The sequence below is a fragment of the Cydia splendana genome, chromosome 9 (genome assembly GCF_910591565.1).
Source record: "Cydia splendana chromosome 9, ilCydSple1.2, whole genome shotgun sequence".
Taxonomy (NCBI): domain Eukaryota; kingdom Metazoa; phylum Arthropoda; class Insecta; order Lepidoptera; family Tortricidae; genus Cydia; species Cydia splendana.
Genome location: NC_085968.1, coordinates 16,927,854 through 16,946,260, shown reverse-complemented (window position 1 = coordinate 16,946,260; position 18,407 = coordinate 16,927,854). Strand labels below are relative to the sequence as shown.

Sequence of the window (18,407 nt, the reverse complement as noted above, 5' to 3'; positions counted from 1 at the left end):
GAAGCTCGCCCACTTTTTGTAATAAATTGAGGAGCTGTGTAGCATAATTTTCAAATGCAATAATTTATAAAATATTCATTATTCATTCCTTTGAAACAATTAACAATACAATGTTCAACTCGATATTGCCAATTAAGCTAATTTAAGTGTAAAACGGAACGGAACTTTTAGTTGTGTATAAAGGAAAATTGTCTCGTCAAAACTACAATTTCGTTTTGACTCAGAATGGCTTTACGACGTCAAGTTTTATGAAGAACTAAGTAATATGAGCAACTATATTCAACCTTTATTCTGAGTAGTGAAAACATAAGCAAGTACTGAGAAAGGCAAAAAAAAATATCCAGATAATTTAGACACTGCATGTTAATAGCAGTTTTGGCTTCATATGCGTTTTTTGTGCTTTTGGCGGAACAGTCGTCATGTGCGAGAACACCTACATGTATATTGCCATAGAGAAAAAAATACATAGAGTGCTCACTCCATACCAAAGTTTTAGTACCAAAAAGACTATTATTTTCGTAGTCGACATCTAGCATCGAGTAGCGGAATTATCAGTAAGTACCTACTGCTACTTGACAATAGATGTAGCACCGACCGAAAAGTCTAATGCTCAACAAATTTTAGCTAATATTATAACCGGATTAACCGGAACAATATTTTCAACGACTTCTGCTTTTAATATTAGTTTTGTAAATTGTCGTTCAATACAATTTTCGTGAGTCGCGACACTAGAGAATTCTAGTATCCAGTAGCGGTACTGATAATTCGCTACTCGATGCTAGATGTCGACTGCGAAAATAATAGTTGTTTTGGTACCAAAACTGATGTATGGAGTGAGCACTCTATTCTTACTATATTTTTCAATGATATTGCTGAGTAAGCCTATGAGGCGTGTGGCCAACTAAATTTGTACATTGGTTCTTTTATCAAGAGCTGTATTTAACAATGTATTTAGCCACTGCTCCAAAACTACCTACAATAGTTCTTGGAGAGAAAAACTTGTCCCTAATTAAAAAGTCTGACGAGTATTGTATATGCTCCAGTCATTACATTTAATGGCTCCAATTAACTCAATTGTAGTGCTTAAATTGTCGGAATTTGTCTTCATACTCTAGAATTACCTCTAGAATGGGTATTAAGTTTGCAAAATGCAAAACTTAATTGGCCTGTTAACTTGAATAGAATGAATAATGACGAAGTTAAGGATTTTTTAAATAATGTTTTACGTTTTAGATCACGACCGAATTGAAAACAGGTTTTGACTTAGTAACAGAGGTCCAATTCTAGAATAGGTAATAATTTGATTTGTTTATATTGAAATAGAAGCGATTTTTTCATCTCCCTGTTTTGCTCACGTGAAAACAAATCCTTAAAACCCCGAATACTCAAATTTAGGCTTCAGCCTCGTCAAAACGTTTAAAAGAGCTACTAATGAAATTACTCTGTTAAATACCTTTTAGTTAAAACTCTGAAACAAATACTCATTGAAATGTTATTCTGTCTATCCTAACCTACGGTGACCTATCATAAAAGTCTGTGCAGGACAATATGCATATTAAGTACATATATGGTAAAAATACCAAACTGAAGGTAGCCAACAAGCTACGGAGCACAGTTTTCTAGTTAATAGATCAACCACACTAAAACTCTACTCATAAAACTGCATTTTTTTAGAGCTGAGATTGCCACGCTAAACTGCAACTGGGCAATCCACATCTAACTGCATAACACAAAGTTGGATTAAATTAGCTAGGTAGTTTTGGATGGCCCAAGATGGGTGGCGATGACGTAGTAAGCCGAGGCAAACGTAAAGGGATGACCTAAATGACTCGACTGGTTAGAGATTACTTAAGATCGAGAGAAGGATCTCGTGGAGTTTGTATGGCACAAACGGTGTAAAGTTAGCGGTTTTTATTACACTTACGTGAGTTAGGCTGCATACAATGAATATTATGAAATAGTACACATTTTTAAAATATTTCTGCAACCAGTAAACATCACGTTTTCCTTGTATTTAATTCAGACAAGAAGAAAAAAATCATGCATTTAAGAGTTTGTCGAAGCCGCGTCTTAGAATAAAATGTATAAAGGAAGATTAAATTCACTTACTAATTTGAGAGATTTGCCAGAACAGACGTGACAGGGGACTTCAATTTATCACATAAAAAGAATTTTCCGATAGCCTTCAGTAACATTCCAAAAAACTCTATCGTATCTCAGTGATATCCCGAGTGTCTTGAATAATCCCCCAGGCTTCATCGTAGCTGGCGGCGATCGGTGCGGGGCGGGGTAGGGGACCAACGCCTGCGTACACCGCCCTTCGTCAATGTTCCGCCCGCCCGCCCGTGTCTCCGCCAGGCCACCGGCTCCCATACAAATCACGACCCGTGGCACTTAAGCGTTTATATTATTCTCCTGTAACGTGTGCTCGGTTCGTTTGCTCGGTCAATTATCTTCAGCGTATTGAAGCAGAGGCGCGTTACGATCTAACTTTGCTCTTTAATATAGATTTAATCTTGTTTTGTAGGGACATGGATAGTTTACTCGTCTGGAATGACAATCTGTAGAATAGCCGTTTTTAATCAGGTTCTACATTTTGTAGTTGTCAGAGTTACTATGTATTTTATATTAGGAAACGTTTACCTAAAAGTAGTATGAATGTAACAACCAAACACATGTTCTACAGAACATATGTATATGTGTAGCGCTCGTATTTAAGTGTTAGGATTCAGAAAATTAAAATAGGTATACAAAAAAGAGCAAGGAATATTTAGAGCGGCCTAGGCCCACTGCGATACTTGCAGATTTTCACAATTCACATTTCTCGCTTTGGGTATTTTTTAAAGCTCTTCAATTATAAACAACGCGGATTCTTAATTTAAAATTTTGGAACAATACGCATTGGCATATTACTTGGAGTATGTGACGTTGCCTAAAAAGGAACGGTTTGAAGCTACGATACATGCGGTAATTGCTTAAATACTTCATAGAAGATTGCAGTATTCTATACCTACTAAAGCTAAAAGCTTTTTTTTGTGTACAGAGACCGTATAATCTAACTATGCGCTGACTTTAACGTGACAAATTATGGAAGTGCCATTGTTACGTCACATAGTGCCACATACATAGGGTACGTAATTGGACTCTATAAATGACTCTTAAAGATTCTGTGAATAAATTAAATTTCTGACAAAGATTAGGAAAGTTTACCGGTAGATCACCGGTGATTATCACGTCCCACGTGCCTAACAATCCAAGCTAACCAAGTTTTGATGAACCGACTTAAAACTTAGCGAATTAAACTCGGCTTAAATCATAACAGCCTCGAAATAGCAATACGAGTTTTGTTTTGTCAGTTTCAAAATTTGTGATATAAGTTATCTACTACCTAAATTAGCGATTTTATATATATCATACTGGAAAGTTTTGTTCTGTGAAATTATGACGTTATTTGAAAGAGATTCGGCCTTTTATTATACAATTATATTAAATTTCGTTTCGTGCGAAATTTCTGCGAGTCTATTGTGAAAATCATTATTATTATCACATAAGGAATACTTTTTGACTGACGTATATGACATGAATCTAAACATAGATATTTGAGTTATGAGTATATCCTACTCACTAAAAATTTTAATCAATAAATTTTATTAGGAACTAAGTATGTCGCAGTCCAAGTTTAATTGCATAACTATCAGTCTATTAACGCATAGTTGCTAAATAGAAGTCTTTAACCCATTTGTATTCATCCCGAACGTACAAGTAGTCAAACTGTCACTTAAACTTACCTATTCATCACACCGCGACATACAATGCGACGTTCCACTAGGTGACAATGAATTGCCCTGCTGTCAAGTTCGTAAGATAAATAGTTCGTTAGGTGCCGTGGGCTTGTGATGGTAATGAGCCCCCACGTACCGCCTACACTCTATAATAAAACTTTACTGAACTATTGGATTTATATAGAAAACTTAGATTTTGATGTTACATTTTACGACTCTTGGATCAGACTAAGCAATAATAAGCAAGTTTGTTTAAAGAGTTACCTTTGTTACATTATGTTCACTTAAATCCATTACAATATAATGCAACGTAACGCTAACTACTTGCGCTACGCCGTAGATCGTTGCGGCATTTTCTTTCTTTGTAGCGAAATTAAAACAAGTAATTTAATAGTTAGTTATTAGTAGAATCTGCCCGATTCGAACTTTAAGATACGTCAAATATTACGACTAGATACGATATGTATTAGATATGTCAATGTCAAAACTGACATTTCTTCAAACAAAAACGTCAGTTTTGACACTGACATAATATCTAATCTATATCGTATCTAGTCGTAATATTTGACGTATCTTAAAGTTCGAATCGCGCCGAATGTCGAGATCCATAAAAAAATAAGCCGCAAGTTAGGTTTATTGCTACTAAAGTAATCGAAAAATCTCTCGGGCGCATTAAAGAATAAGGCTCACGCTTAAAGAGCTCTAAAGGAGGCTACACCCAGTATACTAACATTAACGGGTCGCCCCGCACGTAGCGGCGGACGGGTTAAGCCCCGCACTTAGATGTGGCCGGCGTTCGCTTTATCTCATCTCTTAAGACCAACATTTGTTTCAGTTCTACTAGAATATTGGGCTCCCGATTCGAACTTTTTTAAGATACGTCAGTTAATACACCTAGAAACGACATGGATTAGATATACTGATTTAAACTTTCACGATTATTAAACATTATCAAACTGCACAACGGGACTTAATCGCGTATTTAAGTTTTAAGATTTACCTCCGACGTTTCGAGGACGGCGTTGTCCTCGTGGTCTCGGAGAAGTCTTCTTGGTGGTCTTCTCCGAGACCACGAGGACAACGCCGTCCTCGAAACGTCGGAGGTAAGTCTTAAAACTTAAATACGCGATTAAATCCCGTTGTGCAGTTTGATAATGGATTAGATATGTCAGTGTCAAACGTGACGTTTCTTCAAACAAAAACGGCACTTTTGACACTGACAAGTGTAATCCATATCGTTTATGGATCTGTAGGTATCTTAAAGTTCGAATCGGGCAGGGAATATATGGTTTATGTAGTAATTGTTCTAGTTGTTTCTACGAAATTTAGAATTACTATAAGGTTTTATTTAATTTGCGTTGTTTGTAAGATTGTTTATTTAATAAATCTTCTCAGAAGTTTGAACCAGTTACCGTTGTCATTTCAAAATGAAAATTTAAATAGAGTAGAGATACGTACCTATATCTCTACGGTTCGCGTTTAAAAGTATCTGCCACGGTCTAATTGCTCTAACACACATAGAGGTATAGGTTCTTACTTTTGATGCTGACTGTACAAAGTTTACCTAACCAGGATAAAGTTGCTCAAAATCCGAAACGAAAGAGAATTATTCAAATGGAACCGGTTCATTAAGCTCAAATTTAATATAAACACAACAAAACATTCACCGTTCGCTCCTAAAATAACAATGGGATTACTTTCCCGTCCAATAAATAAAAATCAAACTGTTCACGTAACAGTAACGGTCGCGGGTATCCGGCAAACATCAATATCAATTTGATAAATAATTGAGTTGAATAAATACGTAAGTTACGACATAGAGAAATATAGTACTTGTAAGACAAGAGTGCTCACTCCATACATCAGTTTTGGTACCAAAAAGACTATTATTTTCACAGTCGACATCTAGCATCGAGTAGTGGAATTGTCAGTACCTACTGCTACTTGACAATAGATGTAGCACCGACCGGAAAGTCTAATGTTGTTGAGCATAAGACATTCCGGTCGGTGTTACATCTATTACTATTAGAACAAATTAAATTATTTTCAGAAAATATTTTAATTTGTTTTTTATCAAGTAGAAACACTACTATATAAATTATAAACTGAAATAAATGTCATATACCTACTAAGAAAAAGTGACCAAGGCCTCCAGTGCCCCAGGCTGGAATCGAACCAGCGTCCTCTGCTATCGCGGCAGGTGCCTGTCAGGTGGCAGGTTATTTCAGGTTACATCTATTGTCAAGTAGCAGTACTGATAATTCCGCTACTCGATGCTAGATGTCGACTGTGAAAAAATAGTATAATGATGTATGGAGTGAGCAATCTATGTTTTTTTTTGCTCTATGGTTACGATTTGGGGGGAGGCAGTGGGGCAGGCAATCTCGCGATTCCAGCCGCATCTCACGCTCCATCAGCACGAGACGTCCCGACGAGCACACGCGTTGTTACCGTACTTAATTCGAATCTTAAAACATGGATCATTTCCTGCCACTAGATAGAGTACCTATATGTATAATACATATCGTACTCATCACTTGTGGGAACAAGGAATTCAATTTCTGTACCATTTTGTACCTCAAGGTACAAATGACATCATATTTATATCTCATATTGATGTGACAAGTGTCACAACAATATGAGATCTACGGCCCGATTCTAACTTTAAGATACGTCAATTAATTGATCTAGAAACGATATGGATTAGATATGTCAGTGTCAAACAAGTGTCAAAATTGACGTTTCTTCAAACAAAATTGTCACTTTTGACACTTGTTTGACACTGACATATCCAATCCATATCGTTTCAATATTTAGTATTTGACGTATCTCATTGTTCGAATACGGCTGGTCGTCACTGTGCCGATACAAAATAATACAGATATCCAATTCCTTGATTGTAGTTACTTCGATCGGTTCCATTCAATGCTATAACAGCTTGACTTTTTACATTAATGCATTCACGCCAGCAATCCGCCATGTGGGCGCTCTGTTCGTAGTCGCTTTTCGATACTGGATTTCGCTTGTTATTGACTACGCTTGTTATTGGCACTGAATGTGTTAAGTTTTTTTTGTTAATATTACCGATAACACAAATTGTACGAAAGAACCGAACTAAACATAGCGATTATAGCCCTTTATAAGTTTCAGATAACCTACGAATCATGAGCTCAAATTGTAATATTGATATTGCGACATCTAATGAGTATTGATCTACGACTTAAAAACACGTCTTAGCGTGCACCCCATATTCTCACGCTCAAAGTGAAATCATGTTTTTCCTCCTCCGTCCTGGTTTAAGGTTAATGCTTGAGCGAAGCCGCGATTTAACTTTGTACTTAGGTACATAGATGGGAGCATAATTGATTACTTACTCAATGATCCAAGCTGTGGTTTAGTAGTTCTTGTGTTGTACAATAGGAAGGAACCTAAGTCTGGACTAACGGGGCGATTCGGGAAATGAATTAGACATTCACTAGATATGAAATAGTAAGGATATGTGACGTTCCACGGCAAAAGGTACCTTATGGCGGCTGGCACTTACGCTATTATTAACGCCGGTCCAATATTCAGCCGGGGCAATGGTACTTTTTGCCGTGGAACGTCACATATTTTTACTATTTCATATCTAGTGAATGTCTAAATCATTTCCCGAATCACGCCGTAAGTTGTAAAGTGTATGCAATGCAAACTTAAACGCTGTTGAATAGAGGTACTTAGTAAAGTTAGCACTATAAGAATATCACATTCATGAAATGACATCAGACTCTTTGTTAGCTATTTGAATTATAAAATCCAGTAATTGTGCGATATACCTAAATACGTTTTGGAAGAGTTAATTACTTATGAAGTTATGACATATATAAGTCATGGTGTAACTTTACAAGACAGGTACTTACACCGCACCACATTCATAACAAAGATGAAACGCAAACAAGTTAAATTAACAAGTTAAGAATCACAATCTAACAAGAACAGAGAGCATAATTTGCGTTAACTTTTACTGGCGCAAATGAAGGCAGCACTCATTTTTACTGCCACCCATAATACCGCCGCCGAGCATCTTTTCGCTTACTCTTTACCTCGACTGCGAAAATTTAATGTGCGTAAAAGTTACAGCCTCATAACATAATCTTAACTAAGGCCTGATTTTTTTAAGTATAATTCAAATAAAATGATTGCATGTGTCGTTCGTACTGTTTATGCGATATAGCAACAAACAAATGCCAGAATTTGTCCACAATTTGTATGGATTGTCGTAATTTTGAATGTATGATTCACGATAATATTAGAACGTACCTATTTCTTATTTTTAGACTTCTCACTCGTTCCATGGCACATATAAATATTATAAAATTATAATAGTAAGTACCCATTTTCCTACGAAAGGATTTGGAAGTATCCTACGACTTGTATATATGTGTTGCTGTAAAAAACACGCGTGCGTTTAGCATCACGCTTGATTGCGTACACGGACGCGAGCGCGCATAATGCAAATGAAACCGACCGTCAGTGCATCAGCACCATCAGTAAAAACAAAGTTAATCTTAGTATTTCTTGTAATTGTTAAGATGATAAGAGCTGGTTTTTAACATCGTTCGTAAATATTTTACGCCTAAGCCTTATAATTTGAAATTTAAACGAAGCTATTACAATAAGTACATAATTACGTAATTTTCGTCACCATAATAATGACTGAGGGCAGTGTAATGGACAAAGCGGACACAAATTGGCGCTTTGATGAGGTTTCCACTCGGGCGGTTCCCTAAAAACTGCAATTATCTTCCATTTGGTGTTCACGAGCGAGAATTAATTGATATTGGGCTCTTACTGAACTAGTGATACACGCGTCACGAGTGCCGACGATTTAAGTGCCACCGGGTAACTAATTAATCCCCACGTCCACTGAATCAATCAATTACACAGATGTCCATTAGTCCATGCATTATCTGGACGTTGTTTTTAGGTTCTTTTGGAGATAAAAATTAACACGTTAAATTAATAGAATGAACCGAGGACCGAGACAATCTTAATTAATAAACTTTTTAATAAGTACGAGTCCTCTACGAATAATTTAACTTCTAATACTCAATATCGTATTTTTTCTTCTTATTTAACTTGGAATATAGGTAGTACGTCTAAAAACACACATGCGCAAGATTGATAACCATCCCTATGAGATACGGCGCGCACATATATTTTCATAATATTTCTCCTACAACGATTAAAAATGATGGACGACTATCACTGCCGGTACTATGATATTATCGAAAAACGGAAAAATGACATCAATCAATACCCCATGGCGTGTCGTAGTAATCTCGCAGAGTAAATAACCTCCATTCTCCGTGGCGCTCACCCAGGCCTAAGTGCCGTGGTTGGTTGTTTGGCTCCGTGACTGCTTGCTTGCCGAGGCGTGCCGGGTTACAGCCTTACAGCATTAAGGTACGTGAAGTGCTCGCAGAGCGCACTCGCGCGATAACGCTCTGCTATAGGTACCATAGCATAGGTACAGTCACCAGCAATAATATGTTACACAATGAAGGCCGCAAAAATATGTGACGCGCTCTTGTTGTACTGCGAATAAGATCGTGTCAGATATTTTTGCGGCCTTCGTTGTGTAACATATTATTGCTGGTGACTGTACTCTAATTAGCTATACCTAGCGATTAGAGCTACGAGAAAACTCTGCCAGCACAGTTACTACTTTATTTGCCTGCCTTAATGCGGACTTCACGAAGTTCTAGATTTATGGCATTGATAAAGTTTAGACATTTTCCAGTAAACAATTTTATTTATTAGGTAAACCTTCTTGTTTATAAATTACAACTTTGTGCCGTATTGAAGGTAAATTATTAGAGTATTTAATGAACACTTAATTATTTTAAACTGGGGGTGTCGTTTTAATCGTAGCAAAACTTTAATGCCAATGTCATTCCTTGATAAATTACATTTTTGGCGGTTATACAGCCGGCAGCAATGTGGCGCAGTAATGCAGTCACAATTGGGATTTTACCTTTTTATGGATATTACTGTAGAGGTATTTCTAATTGAGTTTATGAAATTTTTTTTTTATTATTTGGTTAAGAGCATTATAATATGGTCACGTGGAGGTGTACGCGCTCGCTTAACGTCTTGCACCGACATCCCTAAAGTTGTTAGGGTTATCATAAAATAAGTCCGTAACTACAATTAGGTAGCTATTTAAACTTAACCACATACACCTACACCTCATATTCATATTCATCATCATATTCCTTGTTCCTTTAGATCAGGAAACTTTATTGTTGGTGTAACTTCGCTCGACGAAAACGTTACGTCATGGCAAGTAGTTTACAAGTCAAAAATTTCGATAAGCGACGCGTCGGAGTATTAATTCTTTTAAAATATCGATAATTAATTAATAAATCGCCATCTAAGCAAAACCGTGGACGGCACCGCAAGGCGGAAAGCTAGTCGGAAATAAATTAAAGGCTGGTTGGTTCAGTGGTAGGCGGGACGCGGGGCCGGCGGCGCCCGCAGGCGCGCGTGCTCCGAGCGCGCCCGAGGACATACGATCGTTCTGCTCCGAATCGTAACGAAGTTTGACGATCGCGACCACCCTCCGTCGACGCGTGCTGGCAGTCGCAGCGAGGGCCGCCGGGGTGTTGGGGCGTCCCATTGTGTACTCAGTGCTTGGTTATGTAACTGAAAAAACTTATTTATTTATAAACTTAAACCGACTCGCGATCCGCCTCCGGCTGCGGCGATGACCGGACGACGCCAATTGATGCACGTTCGACTAAGGTCGGCGCTGCCTGCCGCGCTACTGTGATGTGTACGCCTATCCTTGCGGCGATACCACGTCAGAGCAGGTTCAGCGTTTCCTTATCAGAATCCAATTGAAGTGCCTTCGTAAATCCTTACTGTCAGCTGTCAAATGGTAACATTAATTATCATTGAAATCCAAATTCTAGTACAATTTACTGGATCAAAGAAAGATTTATTTTAGTGTTATGAAGACAATCCACCAAATTGTTTTAATTACGTTACGTGATGAGCATTAATATGGATGCATCCGGATTATACTATCCCTGGAAATAAAGTAATATGAAAGGTACAATAAATGTAGGTGTAAAATTAAAACAATGTCGAGCCTGTCAAAGGCTACCGTTCCAATTAAAAAGAACAAATAAAACAACAAACCAATTGGAATTTGGCGCAATGCAGGACGCCTGGTTGAATACAGCCACCCGTAGGGTGACTCATTCCAAATCCGAATCAGTAATTGCTTGCTTGATCTATTGGATTTACGGTATGATTTCTACTAATAAATGCATCATTAATTTCATTTACTGATATCTATTGTTGCCGCTCACTGATTGCAATGAGGTAGCATATTTCAGCGCCGTGATTGCAATTAAATACGAGCTAAATTTAGGCTGTATTTGATAACATTCATTATCCCTCTGATTGAAACTCTTGATGAATGACCGTGTTGATGTCGATATCTATTGTTGCATAAATGAGCTTTTTTATTAAGAGACCCCAGCAAGCTCGGCCGAATTCTACCTTCCTATACAAACGGAGTTTCGTCCTCATTTTAAAACTACTTGTTGTATTGTAATGAAACCTTGTACATACAATGACATGAGGTATATCTAGTCCTGTAATTAGTTTATAAAGCAAGCGAAATAGAAAATTTTTTTTTTTAAGAAAAACTTAATTTCGCTGTATTTTTTAAACTATGGTCTGAAGTATGGTCTACATAAACTAATTAATTACAGGACTAGACATACCTTATCCTATTGTAAGTACAAAGTTTTAGAGCAATCTAGCTAGTCGTTTTAAAATGAGATCATAACTACATTTGTATGGAGAACCGAGCTTGCTGGGGATTCTTAAGTTTTATTACATTTTTTTAGGGTCACTTAATTTTATGATATCTATGATCGAGCCGCCCTAAGACATACAAATGCCTTCTATCCCATTATATTTTGAATCATTATTTTGACAATCAGAATTCCTTTTGTCTTAGCAAGTTTGAATTTGTGAAATTTATTTATAAGTGTCATATGTAGATTATTTTTTTCAGCAATTGTTGCAATAATGTCAATTAATGATACATTTTATTAATATAAATCGAAAAGGCAAACTGCAAACGAGGCGGATAATTTTAGTCAGTTTATGTCCACGTGTATCAAATTGAATAAATAATAGGTAACCCTATTTCGTTCGCAGACGCCGTAGCCATATCGACATGCGATAAGTAATCACTTTGTACAGGGTCCCAAATTGCATTTCCCCATAGATACCGAGCCGCTCTGCTCTGCTCTGCTTCACTACACATATCCCATCTATCTCTACTTTGGGGATTGCCTTTCTATCGTTTGAAGAGTGTTCTTATTTAGTTTGGCAATTTGTGTGTGCAACTATTGTGTTGTGTAAAACTTTAATAGTAGATGTACCGATATTAATTTCATTATAGTATTTTTGTCACGGTATTAAAGAGTATTCGTATTAAGATCTTGAGCAAACTTGAAAGCAATAGTATAATAACTTACTTAGTTGTCAGTTTTTCATCATTTCATCACTTTAAATAAAGAAGAAATTGAAGTAGTTTTAGTCAGCTAAACCTATGGCGAGAAATCTAACGTTAAAATTGTATTGTGAATTATTCATATTTCAAACTGTATGTTAAGTTAGACCACACGTAAAATTGGATTGTTAGTAATAATCGAGTAAAAAAACTAACTTTTTTTTAACTCTTCGACAACTGTTTTTTTTGACAAACAAAACACACGAAGGCGTTATAAATTTGTAAATCAAATAGATGGAAAGGAACAGTAATCCTTAGAATAACTTTTACTAATCCAATTTGTACAAATGGATTCCAAATAAGCTTACAAGAAAGTATTTCCCTAAGTACAAATATGTACTAATAGCTACTGCCAAGTTCCAGCATCCACCTCCTGGTTCCATCATCAGATCAGATAAATATAATAGAGATAGAAGAGAGAAGTACTTGAAAAGTTCCATCTCTTGATTCTACAAAGACGTAGGTAAAAATCCATTAAAAATACTTTGCTAGTTCGTTAATTGCAAGTTAACAAATGTATGTTAATACATCCTAAATATTAAATAAAAGATTTATTTACAAAATTAAATAATAATCAGCCAATTGCTCGTTTGAAAACAAGAGGAGAAGTTTTTTATTAAATTTCTCCACGGCACAGGGAATTAACGCTCATAGCATTTTGAAATATAGAGGAACAATAAACTAAAAATGTATTTATTAGGTATTACTTTAATGTACCTAACGTATTATTATATATGTAAACTTTCGAGTGAATAGCAATATATGTTCGTTTTATTTATGCTAATATAAACACCCACCAACATATGACAAATTTTTTAGTCTCCTCAAAATTTCGACGCCGAATTTTTGTCATAAGTAAATAATTTTTTTGGACGATTTTGCTGTAAGTATGAATTTTTTACATCTATATTTTTAATATTATATAAACGAATTATTAGGTACTTTATAGTTAGCAAAGTATTTGCAGAAGTCCATCTCCTGCTAAAATCCCTTTTAAGTGCTGGCACTCCGCGCGGCACTCATCCCTGTCTCTGGGACGCATTACTCCACGTAAGAAAAATGTCAATAATGCAGCCGAAACATTTCTCCAACAAGAAAATAAAAGAGGTCCATTAATTTCCTCGACACACAAAATGTGCATTAACTTGGAGAGGCCACGCACGCCGACGAGTAACATTTATTTGCACACTAAAAGGGTTATGTACTTTTAGTTTTAAACACTTATGAGTTTATATTTTTGTTCCATCCAAATCGGAGCTGAAAAGATGATGATGCTTTAAGATGAATATCCAGAGATAATTACTTATTGTCTACCAGCTGGTGAAAATTACCATCCGCCACTCGGCCAACCTCACTGTTTACTTGCTGATGTGACTAATTAAAAACCCTTGGGAATTTACGCCACAATTATTAAGGTTATTTAAAATCATAATGAGCCTTGATAATTGGACCAGACTCGAGCCTTAAACTTTATTTAAACTTCTCGACGCTCCGATGAAGATAGATATGCATGTTTATAATATCTGACGAAACCAGAAGATAAACTTTCTTTACATTATTGATCCAAATAATTTTGCTGTTTCGAATTGTAGGTGCTTAATTGAGTAAATATGATGATTGAGTATAACGATGAAAATAATTAAGAACAAAGTACTTAAACAGTACACCTTAACACTTTGGTTGTCTGCTCAAATTACTATTTATATTTGTTTCCATTACTCTTGTTACAACCAATATGAATTCGGACACATTAATTAGATCAGTTTTAAAGATTTTGATTACGAACACTTTTTCCTTGTAGGTATATTTATGTCACATAAAAATAGGGACGTAAGTACCTATTACATACAATGTAGCAATTGGAATACTCGCGTATTTTAGAGCTGTACAGTTGTACGGGTATTTGAGCCCGCATACACTACCAGTTCACCGTCATTTGGTATGCAGCAGTATTGAAACAGTAATTACAGTGATTACATATTCATCCCCGGGCAATAGGCCGCCGTCGATGTCGCCGCACCACACCGTTTGGCGACACACGGCCCTGGTGGACCAAATGCGATGCCGCGCCGCCGCCGCTTCAGTGCGTCGCGTCCTACTTTTTAACTCACGAAAGTTCGCGTCTGCTATTAGCGTAATTAAAACGCTAGGAAACTACAAAAGATACGTCATTCTCACCGTAAATCCGACTTACAGACTATTTATTTCCATCTTAACTCTGCTAAGCGAGACACCTCTTTGAACTGCAAATAACTTTGTTTTCGCAGCGTGTCATCATTTAATTCTTGTTACGGATGCGACTGCAGTTCTAATTGCTACATCTTTGAAATGCGGAGAATTTCACTCAATTATAGATACGACGGGTTCTATTGTCAATTTTTTAAGCTTGCGCGCTGGCAGCTTGTTAACGTCTACTGCAGAACAACCCACTTCAGTCGCAGGCCGATTACTTCGGGGCCCAGTTAAAAATGTACATTTTTCCTTGGCTGTATCGCACACGTTCTTTTCGATTATTTGCAGAGCTGGACATTTATCTTAACGACATGTAATTTTATTTAGTTTCATTCTGTTGCATGTCTTGTGACAACATTAAAATATGCGCGTGACACAGTTTAAATAATCGAATAATACGAGTATGTGTCAATTATATTCACTGAGGTGTTGAGTTGGCTAAATTTACTCAATCTATCTAATACCTTTAAACGAGCAATTCTTGTTTATTTATTTTTATGTATATTTATTTATATATACATATATTTCGGGGATCTCGGAAACGGCTCTAACGATTTCGATGAAATTTGCTATATGGGGGTTTTCGGGGGCGATAAATCGATCTAGCTAGGTCTTATTTCTGGAAAAACGCGCATTTTAGAGTTTTTATATCTTTTCTGAGCAAAGCTCGGTCTCCCGGATATTATAATTATGTTTATGGCTCATTTATGATCAATACGGTTCGTAATGCACGTAAAAGAAACCAAAATGTTAATAAGCGTAATATGATTGCGCCAAACATTAATTATGAATACTTTTAATCTTGATTACAAAGCAAATTTTTAGATATTCACTAGAGCTTAATGGACACAAATTAAGCGGATAAAGTTTGGAATAGGTAAATCTTTTGATCCCTAAACAGGTAGCCATTATAATGCTGTAGCAAGCTCAAGTACAGAGATGGAACACGCTGCATTAACCATGACTACCAATCCACTCGAATGGGACTTTAATCTCTGAAACGTTAAAAGTAAAATACTGAGCTGTTTTAAAAGCCATGTTTGTAAGAAGATACGTATTTCGGTTATTTTAATTAGTAGGTAGCCAATAAAATGTACCGACTGTCCGAAAGCTTTACATATGCAATAATTTTGTACAGATTAAAATTGGAATTTATTTTAGTGGACTAGTTCATAAAGTACGGACATTTCAACGTATTCATAAAATATACGACGTTGGCACGTTCACGTTTGAATAATTTCCCAACTTACTAGCGTAAAAGTAACTACGTATTATATAATGCAGGCAGCGTGTAAAGTTCGCATCCTAGGCAGGCATGCTACAGTTTATAGTTTCATACAGGTCATAAATACCTACCTATTAGTTTTAAGCTGGTCTCACTTAATCTCTAGACTTTTGGTGGATTGTCTTTGAAACTCTAAATTAAATACTTATCTTTAAGCAAATAAATTAGTGTGATATTGTTATGAAATAATATTTTTCTTAAAGATACAGGAATTAGATGGACAATCTTATATGGAAATAGACATGCCGTAAAGTTGTTTTCAGTAATGAAGTGTTAATATAAATGACTGATAAATCGATAAAACTGTAGAATGTTGATATTACGACGATAACGGAGGCGAAGGTAGTGTCGCGGCGGGAGCGGAAGCGGAACAGGGAGCGGAGCGGCAAGGCAGGTGTCGGCGGAAGCCGGCGCGACATGAGGTGACGCCTGGCTCCGCCGCCGCTCCTCGCCAATGATGGTGGAGACGCATCGCGCGCCGCCGCCTCGTTGCGCGCGCGCGGAGCCTCGCGGCAAGCCCGCATCCGTCTCCGCGCCGCCGTCGTTGGCCGGCAGCGACACCGTCATGCACCTCAGGCGCCGCCGCCACAAGACTGTGCACTTCGGTGAAAATCTTCTTATGCAAGTCTGCGCTGACCGAGCGCATTTGGCGGCTCTCGGAGCGAGGATCCCGGATGTCTCCTTCTGTCATAAAGCTCATACGGGGCTCCGCAAGGGTGATGCACGTTTCTGCTGTGTGGCGCATCATTGTTGCCTGGCCGCGGGTGCACTTGCCGCACTGACGTCCAATGGCAAGCCAAAACCGCGCAGAGAGCGCAGCGGAGACTCGCACTCGAGCGGTGGTGAGACCGCAGATAAGAGCGAGGGCGGCGGCACCGTAGCAAAGAAAGAACCGAAGCGCAAAACAAAACATCATCATCACCACCACCATAAGGTTCATAATTGCCCCTATCACGACGTTGCTCCTCCGCCCGAAGAACCCGAAGAAAAGTCTATTGTGCCGAAGAAAACCGTTTCGCCTTATCTCTATATACCTAGTAAATTAGAACCCAACGTTCAGCAATTGTTCAGTTTTATTGAGAGCGTCTTAAGTGCCTGGGCCGCTGAGGAGGGTCTTACGAGTACTGGCGAATACTCCGAGCCGGACGAACGAATGGTGCGGCGGAGGAAGTTAAACAAGTACAAGAAACGCACTGATGTTCTCAACATTCGCCGCATCGTCTACGAAGTGTCTATGTTGCATGGTACGAAGCTACTTGGGAACGTCAGATTTAGACATTACCACTGGAAAGGTACTGCCCAGACTTGCAACGAGGCGTTTCTTAGAAAGGTGAGAAATGTTAATAGTTGGTATTTAAACGTACCTACCTATTTACCCACAAAAGTTATACCTACCTAACTGTAAAATAAATAAGCTGGGCTTTTAGGTACTTCATTTCATCTTTTAATTATTGACCGAACGAGCGCTTCATTTCAGCTCGGCCAAAAATTCTTTCATATGTCTGTAGGGCTGTCCTTCCCTGTATTTCTGTTTTGTATTTCTAAACCCATTCTCGTGAAATTTGGTGCTCACCAGCTTCGATAATTACATAGCTATATGGATTCTTTGTCGATTCAGTTTTAGGATTCATGCGTTTATTCAGTTTTAAATTATGCAAAGATAGTTTCGCGAGATCTACAGCTTACAGAGTCACTAGTCACCCTATACCCTAAGTGTGGAAACAAGCTTATATTTATGACAATATAAAAAACTGTCATTTTCATGTGATGGATTTTTATACCTATTACTCATTTACTATAAGAAAACAAAATAGTAAAAATGACTAGTACATTTCAAAAGTAAGTAAATTAAATTCTGGTCACGATAATTGCCAGTTCAATATTATATAAGGCAATTAACAAGGGTGACATATACTTATGTATTTTCCAATAGGTATTCAGTTTTTTTTTATATAGTGGGATGTTTCAATACTTAGGGTGGATTTAAATTTTTTTCTAATGTAAGTTTTCGGTTACCAAAATACAAGATATTAAAGACAACAACATTGTTTCCATACTTTTGGCCTGGGTTGTATGTGGCCGATTGGAGCAAAGTATAAATGTACGTTAAGATTGATTACTGCAGAGCAAAAAAGCCCCAGATTGTATCCATAGATAATTAGTAAACGGCACAATTCATTTGGTTCAGACAAAAAACTCGTAGTAGATAGCTAACATTTTGACCTTATTTTAGTTTCCTCTTCGGGAAGCGCAATTTCCTTTCCTGCTAATGAGGCCTTTTCTTTTCCTTGAATAATAACCCTCTATTTGTGTGTAAAATATTAAGCCAGCTTTTTGTGTATTCCGCTGGCTTTGACGGACCTCTTTTATGTATTACTAATTAAATCACAGAGATATGAAACAAAGAACTGAACAATACATTTCACAGATTTATGACTATCTCTGAATATTAGACTATTGTTGTTATAAAATCAATTTTATACAACGTCCTACTAACTAGGTCAATTGAGGAACTATTTTGACGCAAAAC

General features: G+C 37.2%; 1 protein-coding gene across 12 annotated transcripts in view; it reads left to right on the top strand.

The window, feature by feature from the left end:
- Nucleotides 1-18,407, top strand: part of LOC134793738 (protein still life, isoform SIF type 1) — a 158,296-nt gene that overhangs the window by 78,703 nt on the left and 61,186 nt on the right. For 2 of the 12 annotated variants that reach the window (XM_063765405.1, XM_063765401.1), the window contains exons 1-2: nt 10,193-10,704; nt 16,081-17,207. The exons of 6 other annotated variants lie outside the window; for them this stretch is intronic. In XM_063765405.1, coding sequence (XP_063621475.1) covers nt 16,332-17,207 — 876 coding nt within the window. In that variant the 5' untranslated portion in view covers nt 10,193-10,704; nt 16,081-16,331. Of the gene's footprint in view, nt 1-10,192; nt 10,705-16,080; nt 17,208-18,407 lie in introns of those variants that run through there. 4 more of the 12 variants (XM_063765403.1, XM_063765402.1, XM_063765406.1 and 1 more) reach the window with 4 other exon arrangements.